The sequence below is a fragment of the Pangasianodon hypophthalmus genome, chromosome 10, assembly GCF_027358585.1.
Source record: "Pangasianodon hypophthalmus isolate fPanHyp1 chromosome 10, fPanHyp1.pri, whole genome shotgun sequence".
NCBI lineage: Eukaryota > Metazoa > Chordata > Actinopteri > Siluriformes > Pangasiidae > Pangasianodon > Pangasianodon hypophthalmus.
This window is the reverse complement of record NC_069719.1, coordinates 1,244,960-1,266,457: the sequence shown is the minus strand read 5'-3', so window position 1 is coordinate 1,266,457 and position 21,498 is coordinate 1,244,960. Positions and strand designations below refer to the sequence as shown.

Sequence of the window (21,498 nt, the reverse complement as noted above, 5' to 3'; positions counted from 1 at the left end):
CACTTTACACTACACTCTCTACACTTTACACTACACTATCAACTATACTCTCTACACTTTACACTACACTATCAACTATACTCTCTACACTTTACACTACACTCTCTACACTTTACACTACACTATCAACTATACTCTCTACACTTTACACTACACTATCAACTATACTCTCTACACTTTACACTACACTATCAACTATACTCTCTACACTTTACACTACACTCTCTACACTTTACACTACACTATCAACTACACTCTCTACACTTTACACTACACTATCAACTATACTCTCTACACTTTACACTACACTATCAACTATACTCTCTACACTTTACACTACACTATCAACTATACTCACTACACTTTACACTACACTATCAACTATACTCTCTACACTTTACACTACACTATCAACTATACTCTCTACACTTTACACTACACTATCAACTATACTCTCTACACTTTACACTACACTATCAACTATACTCACTACACTTTACACTACACTCACTACACTTTACACTACACTATCAACTACACTCTCTACACTTTACACTACACTATCAACTATACTCTCTACACTTTACACTACACTATCAACTATACTCTCTACACTTTACACTACACTATCAACTATACTCTCTACACTTTACACTACACTATCAACTACACTCTCTACACTTTACACTACACTATCAACTATACTCTCTACACTTTACACTACACTATCAACTATACTCACTACACTTTACACTACACTCTCTACACTTTACACTACACTATCAACTACACTCTCTACACTTTACACTACACTATCAACTACACTCTCTACACTTTACACTACACTATCAACTATACTCTCTACACTTTACACTACACTATCAACTACACTCTCTACACTTTACACTACACTCAACTATACTCTCTACACTTTACACTACACTATCAACTATACTCTCTACTACACTATCAACTACACTCTCTACACTTTACACTACACTGTCAACTATACTCTCTACACTTTACACTACACTATCAACTACATTCTCTACTACACTCAACTATACTCTCTACACTTTACACTACACTCTCTATACTCTCTACACTTTACACTACACTCTCTATACTCTCTACACTTTACACTACACTCTCTATACTCTCTACACTCTACACTACACTCTCTATACTCTCAACTATACTCTCTACACTTTACACTTTACACTATACTCTCTACACTTTACACTACACTATCAACTACACTCTCTACACTTTACACCCTCTACACTTTATACTACACTCTGTACTCTCTACACTTTATTACTACACTCTCTACTACACTCTCTACACTTCATACTACACTCTATACTCTCTACACTTTACACCACACTCTCTACACGCTCTGCACTCTCTACACGCTCTGCACTCTCTACTACACTCTCTACACTCTCTTCTGTAATCGTGTGAAACGTGTGCAGCTGTCTTTATGTACAACTCTGTCCACTGTTGCATCAGCTGAGCTGAGTGACCTCTGAAAATAACTGTGTGTGTGTGTGTGTGTGTGTGTGTGTGTGTTATACAGTAAACATTGAGGCGTGATGAAGTGTAGTTGCTTTTACCACCCCAAAAGTGATTATTTTCCAATAACAGCACATCTCCAGGTATTTTATTCCTCTTATACCACATCGATTTACAAACAATTACAATTTTTGTTAATTATAGAACAAGTCATACTTTTCATTTGTTTATAGTTATTTAATGTTGTGGAAGTTACATCACTTACATCACATACAGACAAGCATTACCTAGAGAAGCATTATCTAACAATAACGTTATAGAACAATCTGTGCGTGTGTCATTTGTAATCCAGACAAATCTGATGACTTTTAAGGGCACTGAATACTTTTGCGAGGTACTTTAGGTTTAATAATCTTTTATGCATTTATAAACAATCTAATAAAGGGAAATATCAGTTGAATTTGTGGATGTTACAGATATTTTTACTTGCTGAGAGACATGTTTACAAAATTAAATAGTATTTTAGCAAGTGGTTTTAAGATAAGATAAGATAAGATAAGATAAGATAAGATAAGATATACATCATTTGTCACCTCACAGAAATTTTTCTTGGACTCAACGTTTTGAGCGACAACATACACAGCTGCACACACAGCATATTCAATCTTTCGTACATCATATACGGTATACTAGTGTCATCATTTGAGTAAAAACAACAGTGTTTCACATCCTGCCTATTGCTTAGCCTAGCAGTGACTGCCCTGTTATTGTTACACAACTCCACAGTTGTTGCACAACCCCATAACTGTTACACAGTCCCGAAATTATTGCAATTTCTAATTGATCTAAAAGAGAAATCAAGAATAATCTGTAATAACTGGTAAACAAACAAACAAACAAATAAATAAATAACAGATTTTTGTGAACTATCATGTGCATCGAATTATAAAAATCGAGTTCTAAATGCAGAGCAGTTGTGTGTTGTGTAATGTTGCGTGTCCTGATTTCCAGATTTAACCCAGATGCACTTTAACTCTCGGTCAAATAAACATTACGTTCTGATTCAAGGTGAAGTGTGTTTAACTGAACACGGGACAATTCAGGCTGTGTGTGTGTGTGTGTGTGTGTGTGTGTGTTTACTAGAACCCTTAACTCCTTGCTTGTCATGTATTCAGCATGTCCCGAATCACTGTTCCCTACTTATTATCTGTTTATAGTTTATACAAAATTAGCTCCTGTTGTCATTTACGTTATAGCAGCTATAAACACTCGTTCCCTCACCAGCCTCTCTTTATTCTCTCTCTTCAGGTTAATAAGAGAAAAAAAAACACAGCTACGCATGTTACCGAGAAACGGCAAAGAAGCGTAAACTCCTCTGTCCTGAAGATGTCGGAAAACTTTCGGAAAAGTTACAGCTTTACCTCTGACTGCTACAAAGCGCTGACACTGGAGACTCCTTCCCTAAATGTTACATAACCATCTCCTCACCCTGGAGAAGACTCATTACCATATTAATGATTTTTTAATCCGTTTATGTTGAGCGACTGCTGTACACATCCCTGTGAATGAGCTGTTGCTATAGAAACGGTAACGTATTAGAACGAGCGCATTGATTATAAATAAACCTGTGATTTGCAGCTGCGCTACTGTCAGAGCTGCTGTTACAGAAAATTAATCAACACCTTCTGACCAATCAGGATCCAGAATTCAGCAGCGCTGTGACATTAAACTGCTGAGATGTGAGTATAAAACACATAAAAACACACCTTACACACACACACACACACACACACATATAAAAAGAGAAACAGACACTTCCTGTATACTAACCAGTGTTTATTCATTTACACCACATCATATCAACAGGAGACCATCCAGGCAAAAATGAGCCACACACTTTTGAAGCAAATCCATATAGCAGCTATAAATTCCCAACATGAACACACAGACTGACCAAAATAACACTCAGAGCTACAGAGTGGAATCATTGTGAAATTTTGTAAATATTCGTTTCACCCTTCAATATGAAGGAGAATCTCAGACACGGCTCTTCCTCCATTTTTGCTGAAGTGATTTTCAGTTATTTTGCTGATATAAATGTTCAGAGTCCATTAGAGCTGCATGAAAATTATTTCACATCGCACAGATTGATAAATAGCAGTATGACAGAATAAGATGATAAAGAAACGTACATTAGTTACAAAGGTGAAAAAGATGAAAATGACACAGAATGAGATTTCTGTTCTGATAAATGACTGAAGAAGGCTTTCTTGCATCCTCACTCTGTTTTTATAGCTTATATCTTGGAAACATAAAATCTTATTAACGTTGCTTGTTTGCGTGTCACCAGTAGGGGGCGCTCATCCCGAACATCCAGCTGTTCCTCTCAGAAAATCTGTTGCACTTTTGCTGGCTTCTGAATCGATCGAACAAATCCGTCTCCTTGCTTTTATCCGTCTTGTCATCATGCTTCGTCACAAGCGCGTAATTCTTTCCGTTGTTGTTGTCCCAGTGCGTCTTTCCGCCGCTGGTGTAGCTAATGCAAAACTCCACGCTATCCTGAGGCGGCACACACGCTGGAATTTCGATGACGAAGGAGAACGTGTCGGTGTCTCTGTGTCCGCAGACATCGTTCATGAAAGTACACTCGACGTCCCGGTGGTTTTTCCACGAATCGAAGGTGATCCGAATGTGGACGGATTTCTCGAACGACAGATTTCGCACTTTAATCGTCCCCGTTAGCGTGTGGCCCTGCAGCGTGCAGCTCTCCAGACACACCAAATTCTTCATCAGGCGATTCCGGAAGTCCAGGTATTCTGCCGCTGGTTGCCGAAACTCCAGGATTCTGGTTTGGACGGGATTAAGAGCGCCCTCTATCTTCGGGGCATGGAACTGCGGCAGCGAGTCGGATTTTTTGTTATTTTCGCACAGAGAGAAGACATGAACTGCGGTCAGCGACATGCCTTTGGAGTCGGCGAACACCACCTTCTTCTTAGCTTTGGTTTCGGGAGCCGACCAGGCGCGGCATGGCGGATTCGGACTGGTGTTGCGGGTGTTTTTGGTGTTGATGCAGGGACGCAGAGGTTTGCAGCGGACGTTGATGAGATTCCTCGCCCTGTAGTCCTCGTACGAGCTGAGGAAGCTGTGCAGAGGTGGAGAGTGTGTGATGTAGAGCTGCACGGCCATGTCCACTGGCATGATCAGACGCAGATTTATTGGCTCGAGGTTGTGGAGGATGCTACACACACACACACACACACACACACACACACACACACACACAGAAATTATAATCATTCCCAGTCAAATTTAAAACAACAAACTGAAGTTAGCAAATGCTACACTGTGTTGTTAAATCTTGTGCATGTTTAGATTTAAACGTTGTCAGGTTTTTACGCAAACGCCAAATTATAGTAGAAACTAGCTCAGGCTGATACGACCATTTTTTTCCGGCTGTTCCCGTAAGGGGTCACCATGGCAGATCATTGATCCACATATGTGACTTGGCACAGTTTTTACACCACATGCCCTTCCTGTCGCAACCCTCCCCACTTTCATCCTGGCTTGGGACCAGCACTGGTGGTGCCCCGGCTTGTGCAATCCCCGTGGCTGGGACTCGAACCCGGGACGCGGCAGTGAGAGCACCAAAGCCTAACCACTAGTCCTATAATATTATATTATATATGATATAATATCGATATCATGATAAATTACAGCAGATTTTTCTTTGTTGCTTTTCTGATCTATCGTGTGTATTACAAAATTGATTTTTTTTAAAAGCAAATTTAATTACAAACTGACTACTGACTGATTTGATGTTAAATCTTTTTGTCATTAATCTTTAAAATTGTAAAATGTTACCATTTTTTGTTACAGATTTTAAATTTGATCTCGTTTTCTGTGTTCAATATATTTTTATTTTTATAAATAATTTTTAAAACTACATATCATGATCCATATCATGTATCATAGAAATACCTAGTAAAACTGCTCATTTATGCATCATTAAAAAAATTGGGTTTATTCCTTTTTTAAAAAGTATTAAATCCTGAGCATCCACTCATGCAATAAATGCATGCATGTTTTAATGATCAAGATATTTTAAATGACTTCTCAAACAATTATTCAGCAAAATAGTTTAGTAGATGAAATATTAAAGTTTCAAAACAGGTCATAACTTAACAGGGTTTATCTGCAATAATGACTTAAATAACTTCTTACAGACTGATCAAACTTTCTGGAAACTTTCTTACCTGGCATCAAATATCTTCAGCACTGAGCAGACAGGTGCATTACACACTTTAAACACTCGTGTGTGTGTGTGTGTGTGTGTGTGTGTGTATAAAGTTTGAATATAGCCTGTGACTTCTCCTCCCTCCACTGTGCACACTCTACACACACAGCTCATCTGCTCGCGCCGCCTCCTTTTATACCCCCTCTGCTTCTCCTTCATTTACATATTCCACAAATCCAGCCAATAGAAACTGCGCCGCGTGAAGCTCTGACCAATCAGCTCGCAGGTGAGCGCGAGCCCGCGTCCATCAGAGCAGCCACCTTTATTTGCATATTTATTTGCATATTCCGCAAATCGGACCAATAGAAGCGCGACAATTTCACGCGACTTCCTGTGTACGACTACTGTTTAACATAAAGCCATGACTGTCAATGTGCTCTTACTGACAACATGTAAAATAAATAAATAAATAAATAAACATGTTGACATATATATATATGTTGAAATAAATATGTTGACATATGTATTATTGTTCACTAATTATTATTTAAAATATGTAAAACTGTATTTTATTTTTGATCAGTAAAGTATCTATCTATCTATCTATCTATCTATCTATCTATCCATCTATCTATATATCTATCTATGTATGTATCTATCTATCTATCCATCTATCTATCTCTCTATCTATCTATCTATCTATCCATCTATCTATCTATCTATCTATCTATCTATCTATCTCCCTGTCTAACTGTCTTTTTGTATATCTATCTATGTATCTATCTATCTATCTATCTATCTACTTATCTACTTATCTATCTATCTATTACTAATATACAAATATTTATTTATTATTTATGTATCACTTTTATTTAATTTTATATTAGGATTTTATATTATGCATTCAATAATAATAATAATAATAATAATAATAATAATAATAATAATAATAATTTTCTTTTTTTAATAATCTTTTTAGATTTTATAATTTTCTTTTTCTTTTTTCTTTTTTGTATCTGCCAGCTTCTGACAGAATTTATTAAAACCCCTGAAATATTCTTTATCAAAACTCAGCAGTCAGTATCGCTGAATCTAACAACCTCACAAATATTTAAATATTATTGTTTACATTAGGGGAAGACGGAGTGCAGCACAGTGTGTCCTCACCTGGCACTGTCCCCAAGGGTCATCACACACACACACACACACACACACACACACACACACACACACACACACACACACGCTGCTTACATCTTACATAACATTACAACATACAACAAACTCTATTGGTTTATATATTTTATTCTTATTAGTCTTCTTCTTATTATTATTATTATGTTATTAGAATTATTTATGCTTTAATATCAGCGCTGATAAGTGCCGCTGTTCGTCTTGCCAATCAGGAACTTGTCTTATTAAACTAAAGGACATATTAGATTAGATTAAAGAGAAATTCCCGCAGGCGTTAAAGCTGGCTCGGTATTTTGATTCCGTTATCATGCCTTCACGTCGTGATTAGTACGGGGTCCATGTGAACCGGCACATCAGTACTTTAACCTGTATTGACCGAGGCCGATTTTTTCACATGTAGGTCAACAGTGTCAGGAGTGAGAGCCAGAGACTACACACCGCCTACTGACAGGAAAAGTTTAATTTAGACTCCTGAGAATAATAATTAACCATGAGCATGGCCTAAATACCGACAGCATGGAGAAAGGAGAACAAGCAGGAAAAACCCCGAAGAAATGTGGCTGCTTTAAAACACAGGAATAAAATAAAAGGTATATTAAAAATAATATATGTAGATACTGTATATATGTAGACTTTGATTTGAGTTCGTGAGTTTATTACCATCGAGAGTTAATTTGTTTTGAGTGTATTAACCGTTTTGAGTTGATTTGAGTTGATCGTATTCCCATCTTGAGGTGAGTGTATCTGCCAATTTGAGTTGATTTGAGTTGACTGTATTTATCATTTGGAGTTGATCTGATTTGAGTGTATTAACAGTTTTGAGTTGATCTGATTTGAGTTGATTGTATTCCAATCTTGAGGTGAGTGTATTTGCCAATTTGAGTTGATTTTGTTTTTGACAGTTATTTGTGATTTTGCTTTTTTTTTTTCAATTGAATTGAGTGTATTTAATATTTCAAGTTCATTGTAGTGTATTTACAATTTTGAGTTGATATGAGTGCATTTAATATTTTGAGTTTATTTTATTGTATTCACAATTTTGAGTTAACTTGAGTGTATTTGAGTCGATTTGAGTTCAGTGTATTTAACATTTTGAGTTGATTTGATTTGAGTTGATTGGATTCCCATCTTGAGGTGAGTGTATTTACCATTTTGAGTTGATTTGAGTTCAGTGTATTTATCATTTTGAGTTGGTCTGATTTGAGTGTATTAACCGTTTTGAGTTGATTTGATTTGATTTGAGTTGATTGGATTCCCATCTTGAGGTGTGTATTTGCCAATTTGAATTGATTTAAGTTAATTGTTTTTGACAGTCATTTGTGATCTTGCAATTTTGTTTCAACTGAATTGAGTGTATTTATATATATTTCAAGTTCATTGTAGTGTATTTACAATTTTGAGTTGATATGAGTGCATTTAATATTTTGAGTTTATTTTATTGTATTTAGTATTTTGAGTTGATTTGACTTGAGTGTATTTGCCATTTGTATGATTTATATTAGAAATCTTAAATGCTTACCTACTCAATCAAATACCAACTATATAATACAATACAGTATATTACATAGAGGGACATTAAGTAACATCATAAAAACAGTAATAGACACATTACAACATTTAAACATAAAATAATACTCTTTAATGTGTAGGATTTATTCTGCTGCAATAGATAAGTAACAGATAATAATCAAGCAATCTTCAGTTGTTCTAATAAATTAAGAGCTGCACAGGATGTTTATATAATCCGTCCTGTCTGACTGTTTAAAATGCGTTTGGTCTAAGAATAGAAACTATAACTAAACTGTAATTAAACCTCAGTTTAATAACTTATGCAACATTGCTAAGATTGTACATTAAAGAGGAACTGCATCTCTCTTTCTCTCTCTCACTTTGTGTTTGTAGTTATTAATCTCTTCAGAGGGTTTGATTAGCTTCCTGTTCCCAAAAGCACTTATAAAACTCTCTAACACCACAAAACATGTGTTAAAAGTGGCACCTGATTGATTAACAATAGAAACCTGATGATGGATGATGAGTCATGACGGATGGCCCTCCATCGCCTCCTCTGAAGCACTGACGCATTCATTAACATGCTTCATTTTTCAATTCTGTTTCTTTTTAGTAAAAAAAAAATTTCATTCCTTTCCATCGCCTTCCTTGTTCTATGAAATTACACAAAATAACTTTATAACTATATCATTATTTCATTAATACAAACTACAATGTTTACGTTGACGTCTCATTTTAACGAGAATAAGAATTTCTAGGGGTGCCAATAATTGTGACATTTTTAGAATAATTATACTTATTTAATTTTTTTTATTTAAATTTCTCTATAATTTAATTAATGTTAGACTTCTCTAACATTAGATTTTCAGTGTGAGGTGAAGATAATTTACCACAAAGACATTTTTATCATGTCCTTTTCCACACATCTTAGCCAAGGGTGCCAATAATTTTGGAACTGCGATTAAAGAAATATTTTTATATGTAAGGAATAAAACGCGACGAGGTCATGTGATGCAGCCTGATATGAAGCGGAGTTACTGTTACCAAAACATAGTTGATTATTTTCCTATAACAGCACATCCCCAAGTGTTTTATTCCTCTTACACCGCTGCAACTCACAATTATAAGTTTTTATTTATTAAAAAACCACTCATCATAATTTTTTATGTATTTATATTAACATTTTAACATCAATGTGGTGGAACATATTTTAAAATTATAACAGGACTGATTATATACAGTACACTGCACTACAGAAAAGTTAATTAATAGCATCTGTATGCTGTCATTAAAGAATAATTTTAAAAATAAGTTTATTTAAACGACAGTAACCTGCTGTGACTAAGCAGATTACTTTTATCTGTTACACAATTCTGTCATCAGAAACGGTTTCTGCAATTTGTGACATGCCAGGTTTTTGTCAGTTTTTTTTTTTAGACTGTTGACACGGTCGTAAGAAACCTGGGGAGAGAATGCTGCTCTCTGATTGGCTGATTCCACTGGTGTGTGACTGTGTGACTGTGTGTGTGTGTTGAAGCCAAGTCCTCTTATGTAATAGCTTTGTCCTTGGTGTGTGATGAAAGTTGGATGATTTAAGAGCAGAGCTGCAACAATCATGTAGCATTAACATCAGCCGTATTTCAAGACGTTAGGGACGATAAAGCGAGAGAAGTTGCCATAGCAGCAACACCATCCTCTGTCTAAGGTGTTTAATCGACATTTATCACCTGAGTTTCACAATAATATTGACACTGCATGAAAGCAGAGACATTATTGGATCAGAAATCAGCCCTAGATCAGCCCTAAATCATGTGAAATAGTAAAAAAAATATATATACATATCTATAAAAATGCATCCAAATAAAAATTGCTTTTAACATTAAACTGAAGACAGGACACACATTATGTTCCCCATTTAAAAGGCTTAAGTTGGGGGGAAAAAAACACTGTTGCTAGGCAACTAAAGCCCTATCCGGTGGGGATTAAACTTGCATGGGGTACTGGGGTAATTTCCTGAACTTCCGTAATTTTTCTCAGCGCTCCTCTGATCATTTTAGTCCAGATACACGTCTCGTGATTTTCTATGCAGATGTCGCCTCGGTCATGGGACGCTGAACTACACTTCCCATCATCCCCAGCACGTCACATGTCCTAACCACTCTCACCTGTGTCTCACTGATTAGCACCTCTATATAGGGTCTAGTTTATCAGCACCTCACTGGCTACCTGTTTAAGGTCTATATTCGGGTATTCTGAGTACGATGTTTACATGCATACAGGCATCGGAATATTCCTGTATACACTGTATGACTAATTTTCCGAATAAGGTGTTTTCATATAACCAATTTACGATTAAATCAGGCATATTCCAGAGATTTGGGGAATTGGAACATTGTCTTAATCTGAATCAGGCAATCAGATTGCGCGTTTACATGCATGACACAATACTAATTAGAATATCGCCAATTTTCGGAATATTGATTTGCACGGAAACGTAACCATTATCAAGCTTTTGTTGTTGTTGTGTTCATGTGTTGTTGTTAATATTCTGCATGTTTTGCCTTGTACCCCTTTTTCAGGTTTATGGTTCTTGTTTTTTCTGATTTTGATTATTTGTTTGTACTTTATTTAATACAGATCTGTACTTATACAATTCCCTGATAACCTTGCGTTGGTTTCGTAGTGCTCGTAACAGTGCCCCTTTCCCAGTTATTAAACACTTCCAGAGTTGCAAAACAAAAAAATGGACGCTTCTTGTGTACTTTGTGATTATTGTTTTATTGTATTTTCAAACTGTTGCTGGAACTGAAGTGAGAGCCGTCTCTTCTCTGCTCCAGCGCCTCTACGACCACTTGGACGCCATGTTGTGAACGGTGCGTGATCATATGACCACGTGACGCAAACATTCGGGTTCATGGAAAATAAAACCTGCTAAACTCACTCCTCCTGTGGTCATTTTATTGCTGTCCAGATGCGAGAGTTTTATCACTGAGGAGACATAAAAATATTTATTACCGACGTCCCCCTGATAAACTAATCCAATCTGAATAGGGCTTAAGAAATAATCATGCTAAACATCAGCTGGGAAACGACTGAGGCTTCGATTTAGCTAGTTAGCATAAAGCTGTACGTCATTTAATCAGACTGTGTAAAGATTCAACGAGTGAAAATGAGACAGAATCATCCGGAATATCAACGTTTACCTCAGATGTTTTGGTAAATTGCCAAGAAAAGACTTAAACGATAATAAAGTACACAGTAAGTACGCTTAGCATTAACTGCTAACTAAACTTACCAGACTGAAAATTCTAACACACAGTCGTGAGCTGTTCATGTGGAAATTTCTCTCAAATTCTTTACGGTTATGTCTTTATTTCATTTTATTCATTTGTGTGAGGAATACAGTGCTGTTGCTAATGCTACGCATCCTTATTTTAATTTTATTCTTTCTTTTCTCACCCAAAGTCCGAAGTGTTTATTATTCAGACTCCTTTCACACATGGTTTTGTAGAGAATTTCAGGGTTTTATAAACATGATACGGTTTAAACTATTTTCAATTAAAGTGTGAAACTTTCTCATTGAAACACTGACAGAGAATTTGAATTCCAACCGCCCGCCGATGACGTCATAACGGCCGTTACAGCAGCCGACCAATCAGCAGCTTTGTAACTCTTGGTAACTCTTTTTTTTAAGCGCTAAGGCTTTTATTAGAGTTCTTAAATATATTTAATGTATACATTTCCTTCTTTCTTTCTTTTATCCCTCCGTATTTCCACCTCTGTGCAGTTAAAATATTAGTTTAGGCTTCTGTGAACTTGTTTTCTGTCCATGCTGCAGTGAGGCGAGTTCACCAGCAGGCGGAGCTGTTGCACAGTACAGATGAGTCGTTTGAGAAAGAGTCGGCTCTTTGAGTCGGCTCTTTGAATCGACTCTTTTATGTGAACGCCGAGAATCGACTCGCATATATGAGTCGCTTTCTTTCTTTCTTTCTTTGTTTTCTTTTCTTCTTTTGTTGCAGATTGTTCTTTTCTCACACTTCCAGTCTCATTTTAAAACTCTGTAATGCAAACCTGCTGCAAATCTGATCTGTTCATGAGTGTGAATCATGAGTCATATATTTGACTCACAGCTGTATGTGAATATTTATATCTAAAATGTCCAAGTCTGAGAGGACATTAGGGATGAAAACTCCTTTTGAGCTGTGTAAGCAGTGCTCCTGAAGCTGAGCGTGGTCTCAGTGGTTTCTCAGGAGGTTCTGAGGGTTAATAATAAACTAATGTCCGTTGTGGGATTTGAACTCACAACCTTCAGGTCATTATCACAGAGTGTGTGTAGAAATACCATCATCTCTCTGTTATGCGTCTTTGTTCATTAAGCCACTGAGTGGACAGGTTTGAAGTGAAGTATTGATTTTAGAGACATAACCGGCTGTAAATGAGCCTCTCCTGAGTTCTTCTAGCTTGTGCGTGTGAGTGTGTGTGTGTGTGTGTGTGTGTGTGTGTGAACAGTGTGTTGATTTCACCTGACTTCACCTGCAGTATTGATTGTTTGATGGGATGCCTGTGGCTGATGTCTCAAGAGGACACACACACACAAACACACACACACACACAAACACACACACACACACACACACACACACAATTTTTACAGCCAGTTCACAATTATTAGGTGCAGTGCAACAGATAGATGGTGTTGTTCATCACTATCACTCTTTTTAACATTCAGACTTATTTATTTTACAGTAATATCTAATATACAATCTAATACAGTCCTATTGTTGATTATACTATCGCTATGCTAATGCTAGAACGTGCTAATTCAATAGTATATAATGTACTGATATCAGAATATGCTATAGCAATGCTAGCTAATGCTAATGCTAATGCTGCACAATGCATACACACACTTCACTAAAATTAAACGATTTTTATGCCGATGCTGTCGTTTAGGATACATTAACTGCTAACATGCTACTGCTACGCTGATGCTAATACATGCTAATGCTACAGTTTTCATCCCACATTTATTTTTAACAGACTCCTCTAAGTTACTAGAGAACGAATTTCAGAAAAGTTAACGATGCAAAACATTTAGTTTTTCTCACCGTTAACATCTTAACATTCACAACGTGACCGTTTTTATCGTGATTAGAAAGAAACAGCATTTGTTAAGGTGCACAAACTTTTGCACTCCATTATACAAGACAGATTGTTACTCCTTCTATCTTTTTACTCATCTATCCTTTTACTCTTTTATCCTTTTACTTGTCTATTGTTTCACTCGTCTATCCTATTGCTTAACTCTTCTATCCTTTTACTCGTCTATCCTTTTATTCCTTCTATCCTTTTAAACGTCTATCCTTTTACTCGTCTATCGTCGTCTATCCTTTTACTCGTCTATCCTTTTACTCGTCTATCCTTTTATTCCTTCTATCCTTTTACATGTCTATCCTATTGCTTAACTCTTCTATCCTTTTACTCGTCTGTCCTTTTATTCCTTCTATCCTTTTAAACGTCTATCCTTTTACTCATCTATCCTTTTACTTGTCTATCGTCGTCTATCCTTTCACTCGTCTATCCTTTTATTCCTTCTATCCTTTTAAACGTCTATCCTTTTTCTCTTCTGTCCTTTTACTCTTCTATCGTTTTTACTCTTCTAAGTACAGCTGAAACTGTTTCATCAAATCTTTATCTATCTTCTGATGAACAAATTAACTTTAACTAGTTATAAATAACGAGCTGATACCGGTACCATTCCTACAACATGGAAAAAAGCGGCTGAAAAAACATCGTCCACTGGAAAATAATGATTTCAGAGCTCTAACACTAACACTAACATCAGTAGTGATGAAATCATTTGAAGGCATTATGGTAGGAAACCTACGCGGTGAAGCATAACATCTGTTAGATCTCCATCAGTTTGCTTATAAAGATGTTAGAAGCTTTAAACATTACAACACATTTTATTTTAAAGCACCTTGAAAATCCTGGAGCTTCTGCTGGACTAATGTTCATGGATTAAAGTTCAGCATTTAATACCAAACTTAAACAAGCTGAAACAGACTGAAGTGATTCTTATATAATTAAATGGTTATGAATCTCTTATAGAGACACAACAGCAGGTGAAAGTCAGTCAATCGTCTCTGATATACAGGTTATAAGTATTGGAGATCCTCATGGCTGCGTGAGCTCCCAGCTTCTTTTTACTTCTTTTTATAAACCAGTAAATAACCAGTATATATAACTTACACCTCACGCTGCATCCGCAAAGCCACCAGCATATATTTCACCTTCGTACTCAGGACTCCATCAGTGGACAAGGGATAGATTTTAACCAACCGGACCTCTTGCAAAAACTGTTATGAATTTATTGGTTGCACAATTGCACTATTTGTCCATATAGTACACAATAATAGAAGGGATTTATTTATAATTGCACTATCCGTTGCAGTTTTAAAAAGAGAGGAAGAAAATTTCTTGCTAACTCTAATTTAATGCTAATGTTTAGTGCTAGTTTTTACTCAGCAGCTTGTTTGTAGCTGATTGTTTCTTCCTCATATCATCTCAGGGAGTTTTTCCTCACCACCGTCACCTCTGGCTCGCTCAAAGGGATAAATTCACACATTTACAATAGATTTTTTTTGTGAATCCATTTATTTCTGTAAAGCTGCTTTGTGAGAATGTCCATCGTTAAAAGCGCTATACAAATAAAATTGAATTGAATTGAATTGAATATATTTATTATACTGTACATAGGCTGCTTCTTCTTATGTTTACACTATTTCAGCTACTTATATTGTACTCTTTGCACTTTTGTCACTGGATTCACTTTCTAATAGAGCTGTGTGATGGTCGGCGCTGCACTGGGACTTACTGAGCTCATTGTCTATCCCAGTAGTCATTGTACTGTCCTGTACTGTTTGCACTTGTGCACTTTATGTATAAATTTATGTATTCCCTTGTAGTTCTGTGTTGTTTGTCTTATGTAGTAGTAGTAGTAGTAGTAGTAGTAGTATACTTTATTGTCCTCGAGAGGAAAATTGCTGTGGACTACATGTTGCTGCAGACATACAATAAACAGATAATAATAACAATAAAAAACAATGATAAAAAGATAAACTCAAATAAGATCAACACACCGATACAGGTACAAAGGAATTCTTATATCGATTTAACTTACACATTGGGATTCTATATCTTCTACCAGAGGGAAGCAATTCATACTGTAAATACAAGAAATGAGTCTGATCACCAAGACTCCTCTCTACCTGATTAAAAAGGTTAAAATGTTCGTCATGGCCAACAATTCTCCATGCCGTCAATAACAGGTGCATGAACTTAGATTTAAACTGTGCTGACAGGTTACCAAACCATACGGTGATACCATACCTAACAATACTTCCTGAAACAGCTTTATAAAACAGCGACATACGATTCTTGTTTACTCCATAGAGACGTAATCTGCGTAAGAAATACAATCTCTGATGTAGACGAGCGCAAACTCATTCAATGTGTGTTTTCCGTGTAAGTGTACTATCTATGTAAACGCCCAAATACTTATAGGTCTGTGACTAGATAATATGATGGTCATGTATAACCACTTGGCGATGGTCACCTATACATTTTGGGTCAAATACAATTTCTTGTGTTTTCTTTGTATTTGTTATTAGCTCCTATTGTAGCACCTTGGTCCTGGAGGAACGTGGTTCCGTTTCAATCTGTACTAACCGGATGTAAATGGTTGAAATGACAATAAACTCCAATTGACTTGACTTGATATAAATAATTACATTATTAAGTTATTAAGTTAGAGGTAGAAGAGGTTGTGCGGTGGTGTGAGGAGCACAACGTGATGTTAAACACCAAATAAACTAAAGAATTGGTTTTTATCGCAGGTCTGTTGGTGTCCACAGCCACGTTTCAGTCTATGGAGAGAGAGAGAGAGAGAGAGAGATACTTGAGCAGGTAACAAGAGATAAGTACTTAGGGATTGAGTTTGATTTTCAGGTACGATGAGCTCATCAAGTGGAGTACGTTTGCTCATGAGTTAGTCAGCGTTTGCATTTCTGTGGTCCATGGAGCGAATGAAAGCGCTGTATTATGTTATTGTTTTACAGAGCAGACACTGAATCCGTTATCTGTTATGGTGCCACAACGTGGTTTGGCGATAAACTCAGATCACAACTCCAAAACATGATTAGAAACGCTGGGGTGTTTGTGCGATATTTAAGCATAGGGTATAAAAAATACAGAAAGGAAAGAAAAGAAGGAAGGGAGAAAGATAAAAACAATTGATAGGGGAAAGAAAGAAAGAAACAAAGACAAAATCAATGAAGCAATGGATAGAGGAAAGAAAGAAAGAAAGAAAGAAAAGAAAAGAAAAGAAAGAAAATAGATAAAGAAAAAGACAGAAAGGAAAAATAAATAGATAAAACAAAGACAAATGATGGACAGAGAAAAGAAAAAAGAATAAAAAGAAAGAAAGGAAGGAAGAAAGAAAGAAACAAACAAACAAACAAAAGAAAGAAAATAGGTAAAGAAGAAGACAGAATGGAGAAATAAATAGATAAGACAAAGACAAATGATGGACAGAGGAAAGAAAATAGAATAAAAAGACAGACAGACAGACAGAAAGAAAGCAAAACAAAACAATGGAAAGAAAAAAGAAAGAAAGAAAGAAAGAAAGAAAAAGAGTGATGGATAGAGGAAAGAAAGGCACTTTAAAATCTGTTTTAAAAACAGGTAAAGAAAGAAAGAGAAAAACAATGGATAAAGGAAAGAAAGAAAAAGAGTGATGTGAACAAAATGAAGGGAAAATAAAGGAGTGGAAAACGTCGACTTAAACACAAACATTGAGTTTATTGATGATTAGAAAAGATTTACAAAGTTGAAATAAATTTTTTAGTCAAAACAATTCATAAAGAAATCACACGAGTAAACCTATGCTACGCTATGCTACGCTATGCTAATTATATTAGATTGCGTAGCATTCTAACTTCCTGTGTTAGCTTAGCGCTGTATCCCAAACGCTAGTGTGTGACTAAAACGCTGATATTAAAATGAAATCAAACAAAATTATTGCTAAAAAAAAAAGCTTTGTGCTTTGTGCTAATGTAACCTGTTAGCTAATGTGCTAATTAGCGATTAGCATGCGTGATTAGCTTGCTACATAAATCAGCACACTTAGCTAAATCCTGATAGAAGATACGGGGACGCTAAACACATGAGTTCAGTTGCTAAAGTAAATTTAGCTAGCTTTTTGCATGTTCCTCTTCATTTTAATTTTAAGGTAAAACTAACGCTCCTGGTGCATTATGGGTAAAAACATGATCACTCTGCAACTTGGTATGAACATCTGACTATCAGGAAGTTTTGTTGCAATGGGCTCTGTGTGCTAGCATTTTCTTAAAACGGCTACTATTCAAGGAAGAATGCTAATTAGGCATGACTAGTGTTTAGGACAAAGGCTAGTTTCTGTAAAATATACAACATGAAGTTTAAAAAGCAAACAACAACAACAGCAACAGCATCCAGGAAGGAGGAAGATTTTTGATTAGCAGTTTTAAAAAGAGAGGAAGAAAATTTGTTGCTAACTCTAGTTTAATGCTAATGTTTAGTGCTAGTTTTTACTCAGCAGCTTGTAGCTGATTGTTTTCCTCACAGCAGTGAACTCTGATTGCGTGAACACGGTGAGTAAACATATTTAACGTGAATTATCGTGTAACATTTTATTTTCCCAGAAGGTTATTTTTTTTACAGAAGCTTGGTGAGGAAGTGGCAGAGAGGATCCCATCCTTCCACGCAGTAGCTCTCCGTTTCTGCTACTCCGTCCGCCATCCCTTCATCACCCATCATCATTTCATCATCTTTCTTCTCCTCTTTCTCTCCATCCTTTCCGCTTGTCGGCTTTTCTCTCACCAGCTTCATGTGGGCGGAGCTTGGAGCACTTCGGCACATCGCGGCCTTCAGGACTTTTCCTCCTTCGCAGGCGCTCGGCCGCTTTTTCAGCTTCCCTAAAACCTGCTTCCAGTATTGCGTCGGCTTTTCTCCGTAGGCGGGGCATTCGTTCGGTTTTCCCGTAAACTGGCACTCGTAATTCCTGGACTCAAGCCCCGCCTCCTCGGAGGGGGTGGAGCATTTGAGCTGGAGCACCATGTTGTTTTTGCCCTCTCGAGTTTGCCAGGTGCAGCGGTCGCCATTTATAGTGCTCATCTCTCCAGAGCTCAGGGTTTTGTCCTCGCTGGACTTCTGCTTCGTCTTCTTTTTCGCTTCGGAAGATGAAACGAAGACGAAGAAGACGAGGAGGACAAGAAACAACGGTTTCATCAAACGAGGCATGAGTGCGGTTGGAGGAACCTGCAAGCACACGAATAAATAAGATTACACCACAGCGCTGTTGAATTCTGGATCCTGATTGGTCAGAAGGTGTTGATCAATTTTCTAGAACAGGAGCTCTGACAGTAGCGCAGGTTTATATTAATGCGCTCGTTCTGATACGTTATCGTTTCCATAGCAACCGCTCACTCACAGGGACTCGTACAGCGGACGCTCCACATAAACAGATTAAAAATTGTGTTTTTAAAGTTTTCTTAAAGTAGGGAGATATTTATGGAAGGAGTCTCCAGTGTCAGCGCTTTGTAACAGTCAGAGGTAAAGCTGTAACTTTAAGTTTTCCGACATCTTCAGGACAGAGGAGTTTACGCTTCTTTTCGATTTCTCGGTAACATGCGTAACAAGCTGCGATTGTTTTTTGTCTTATTAACTTGAAGAGAGAGAATAAAGAGAGGCTGGTGAAGGAACGACCGTTTATAGCTGCTATAACGTAAGTGACAACAGGAACTTAGCTGTTTCCACAACATTACACGTAACTATAAACGGATAAAAAGTATGACGTGCCCTGTCACACAGTATTTTACAGCAACAGCAACATAAACACACACACACACACACACACACACAGAGTGGTTTATTCTGTATATAAATATGAGGAATAAAATTATTTGCAAAATTAAGAATAAATCTTTAAAGCAGAAATATTACAGAACACAAAATGACAAAAAAAGAATGATAATGCAAAAAATTAGGAGAGCAGAAATATAATATTGTGTTATATATTATATTATATTATAAGATTTTCTATATGTATATCAAAGAAGTGTATGAATCCCAAACACTCACCAGAAACTCCAGAGACGTTCACAGTTATTATATTTCTGTTATATTTTTCTATTTCGGATTGATGCAGTTTAATCTCTAAACAAAGATCATTTGTTTAAAAAAAAAAAAAAAGGAAAAAACCAAGACATCGTTACAGCAGTTAGTCGTAAATTGAAAGAAATATTTTACCACCAATGTGCTTTTTTTTCTGCAAAATTCTATCTAATTCCATTTCAATTTGATTTTAAAGTTTTTACGCCTGTGTTTTTACTCACCCAGAGAGAGAACTCTTCCTTCTGGACCGTGAGAGCAAGATGGCCGAATAAGAAAGAAAGAGGAGGGAGGCAGAGAGAAAGAAAGAAAGAAAGAAAGGGAGTGAAGGAAACAGGGGGATTTTAGGGAGGGAGAGAGAGAGAGGGGGGGTATTTAAGGTTCAGGGAAAAAAGGAGCCTCAGTTTCTTCCCTCCATTAGGGTTTGAAAACAAGTGAACCCCCACCTACGTTCCCCTCGTTCCACTCGTTTGCTCTCTCTCTCTCTCTCTCTCTCTCTCTTTCGCTTAGTTCTAGCAGGCCTCTTCCTTTCTCATGTGGAAATGCGTTTGGATTTATAAACGTTAAATTGCTGTTACGCAACCAAGATGTTTAATACAGAAAATTTAGAATAAGAAATAAAAATGACTTCTATATGATGACACTTGAAAATGATCCGAGTAGGTTTTATAGTTTTATAGTTTTATTGTTCGTTCGGTTTAGCGCTGGATAAAGTCAGTGTGAAAGACTCAGCGGGGGTAAAAGAGGTCAAAGTTCGACTGTGTGTGTGTGTGATTGTGTGTGTGCATGTGAAAAGAGAAAGAGAGTGTGTGTGAGTGTGTGAGACAAACTAGATGCTCATATATCAACATGATAATACAGCATAAAGAAATACACAGTTTATTTTGTGAAATCTTTATATTTTCTGGTTTTTACCTCAGTGTTATTGAATCCTGGATTCTGATTGGTCAGAAATTTGTATTAATGCACACATTCTAATACGTTATCGTTTCTATAGTAACAGCTCATTCACATTCGTATGGCGGACGCTCCACATAAACAGATTTTAAAAATTGTTAATATGGTGAAGTTTTCTTCAGGGTAAGGAGATGTTTATGTAACACTGATGGAAGGAGTCTCCAGTGTCAGCGCTTTGTAACAGTCAGAGGTAAAGCTGTAACTTTAAGTTTTCCGACATCTTCAGGACAGAGGAGTTTACGCTTCTTTGCGGTTTCTCGCTAACATGCGTAACAAGCTACGTTTTTTTTTCTCTTATTAACTTGAAGAGAGAGAATAAAGAGAGGCTGGTGAGGGAACGAGTGTTTATAGCTGCTATAACGTAAGCGACAACAGGAACTAACGTTTCACTGAATATTAAATGTAACTATAAACGGATAAAAAAGTATGATGTGATGTTCTTTAGTAGATTGCTGTGGTGTAAGAGGAATAAAACACCTGGGAATATGTTGTTAGAGGAAAATAATCAGTTTCAGGAGGGTAACAGTAACTTCATCACACCACGCCGTCACTCAGTGTTTTAATGAAACAGCACTTTACCTATTTCAGACGTTCTTTAAAACAAACAAGATAGAAAGATGCAGAAGAGAACGACTTTGTTAAAAAAAAAAAAGAAAGGGGAAAAAAGAAAATGACAGGAAGGAATTTGAAGATGAAAGAAATGCATCAACAACAACAACAACAACAAGAAAGGCAGAATTATGAGAGGATTTTTTCAGAACAGAATTAAAATTTAAATTAAAATTAAAATTAGGCAGATGGATGTTAGAATAACAGGAAAAAAAAAAACAAAGAAAAGAAAAGTTGAACGAAAGAAACAAACATATTATCATGCAAAT

The 21,498-nt window shown here is 36.5% G+C and overlaps 2 protein-coding genes across 3 annotated transcripts; both read right to left on the bottom strand.

The window, feature by feature from the left end:
* Positions 1-3,336: 3,336 nt before the first annotated feature.
* Positions 3,337-5,931, bottom strand: ppp1r3ca (protein phosphatase 1, regulatory subunit 3Ca). The gene is made up of 2 exons (XM_026948194.3): positions 5,769-5,931; positions 3,337-4,753 (listed from the first exon to the last, which is right to left on the bottom strand). Exons 1-2 carry the CDS (start codon positions 5,921-5,923, stop codon positions 3,859-3,861), a joined length of 1,050 nt encoding a protein of 349 aa, XP_026803995.2. The 5' UTR covers positions 5,924-5,931; the 3' UTR covers positions 3,337-3,858.
* An 11,363-nt stretch (positions 5,932-17,294) lies between these two features.
* fgfbp3 (fibroblast growth factor binding protein 3) lies at positions 17,295-20,091 on the bottom strand. Of its 2 annotated transcripts, none has more exons than XM_026948197.3 (2): positions 19,888-20,091; positions 17,295-18,811 (listed from the first exon to the last, which is right to left on the bottom strand). In XM_026948197.3, exon 2 carries the CDS (start codon positions 18,791-18,793, stop codon positions 18,209-18,211), a length of 585 nt encoding a protein of 194 aa, XP_026803998.1. In that variant the 5' UTR covers positions 18,794-18,811; positions 19,888-20,091; the 3' UTR covers positions 17,295-18,208. The 2 variants fall into 2 exon arrangements, with proteins under 2 accessions (XP_026803998.1, XP_026803999.1); XM_026948198.3 differs by lacking the exon at positions 19,888-20,091 and adding an exon at positions 19,634-19,743.
* Between the last annotated feature and the right edge of the window lie 1,407 nt (positions 20,092-21,498).

Bases quoted from the DNA above. Each gene is read 5' to 3' on its own strand.
- ppp1r3ca (XM_026948194.3), bottom strand. From the start codon at position 5,923: ATGAGCTGTGTGTGTAGAGTGTGCACAGTGGAGGGAGGAGAAGTCACA. The intron at 4,754-5,768 runs GTAAGAAAGTTT...GTGTGTGTGTAG, and splicing joins CTGAAGATATTTGATGCCAG to CATCCTCCACAACCTCGAGC.
- fgfbp3 (XM_026948197.3), bottom strand. From the start codon at position 18,793: ATGCCTCGTTTGATGAAACCGTTGTTTCTTGTCCTCCTCGTCTTCTTC.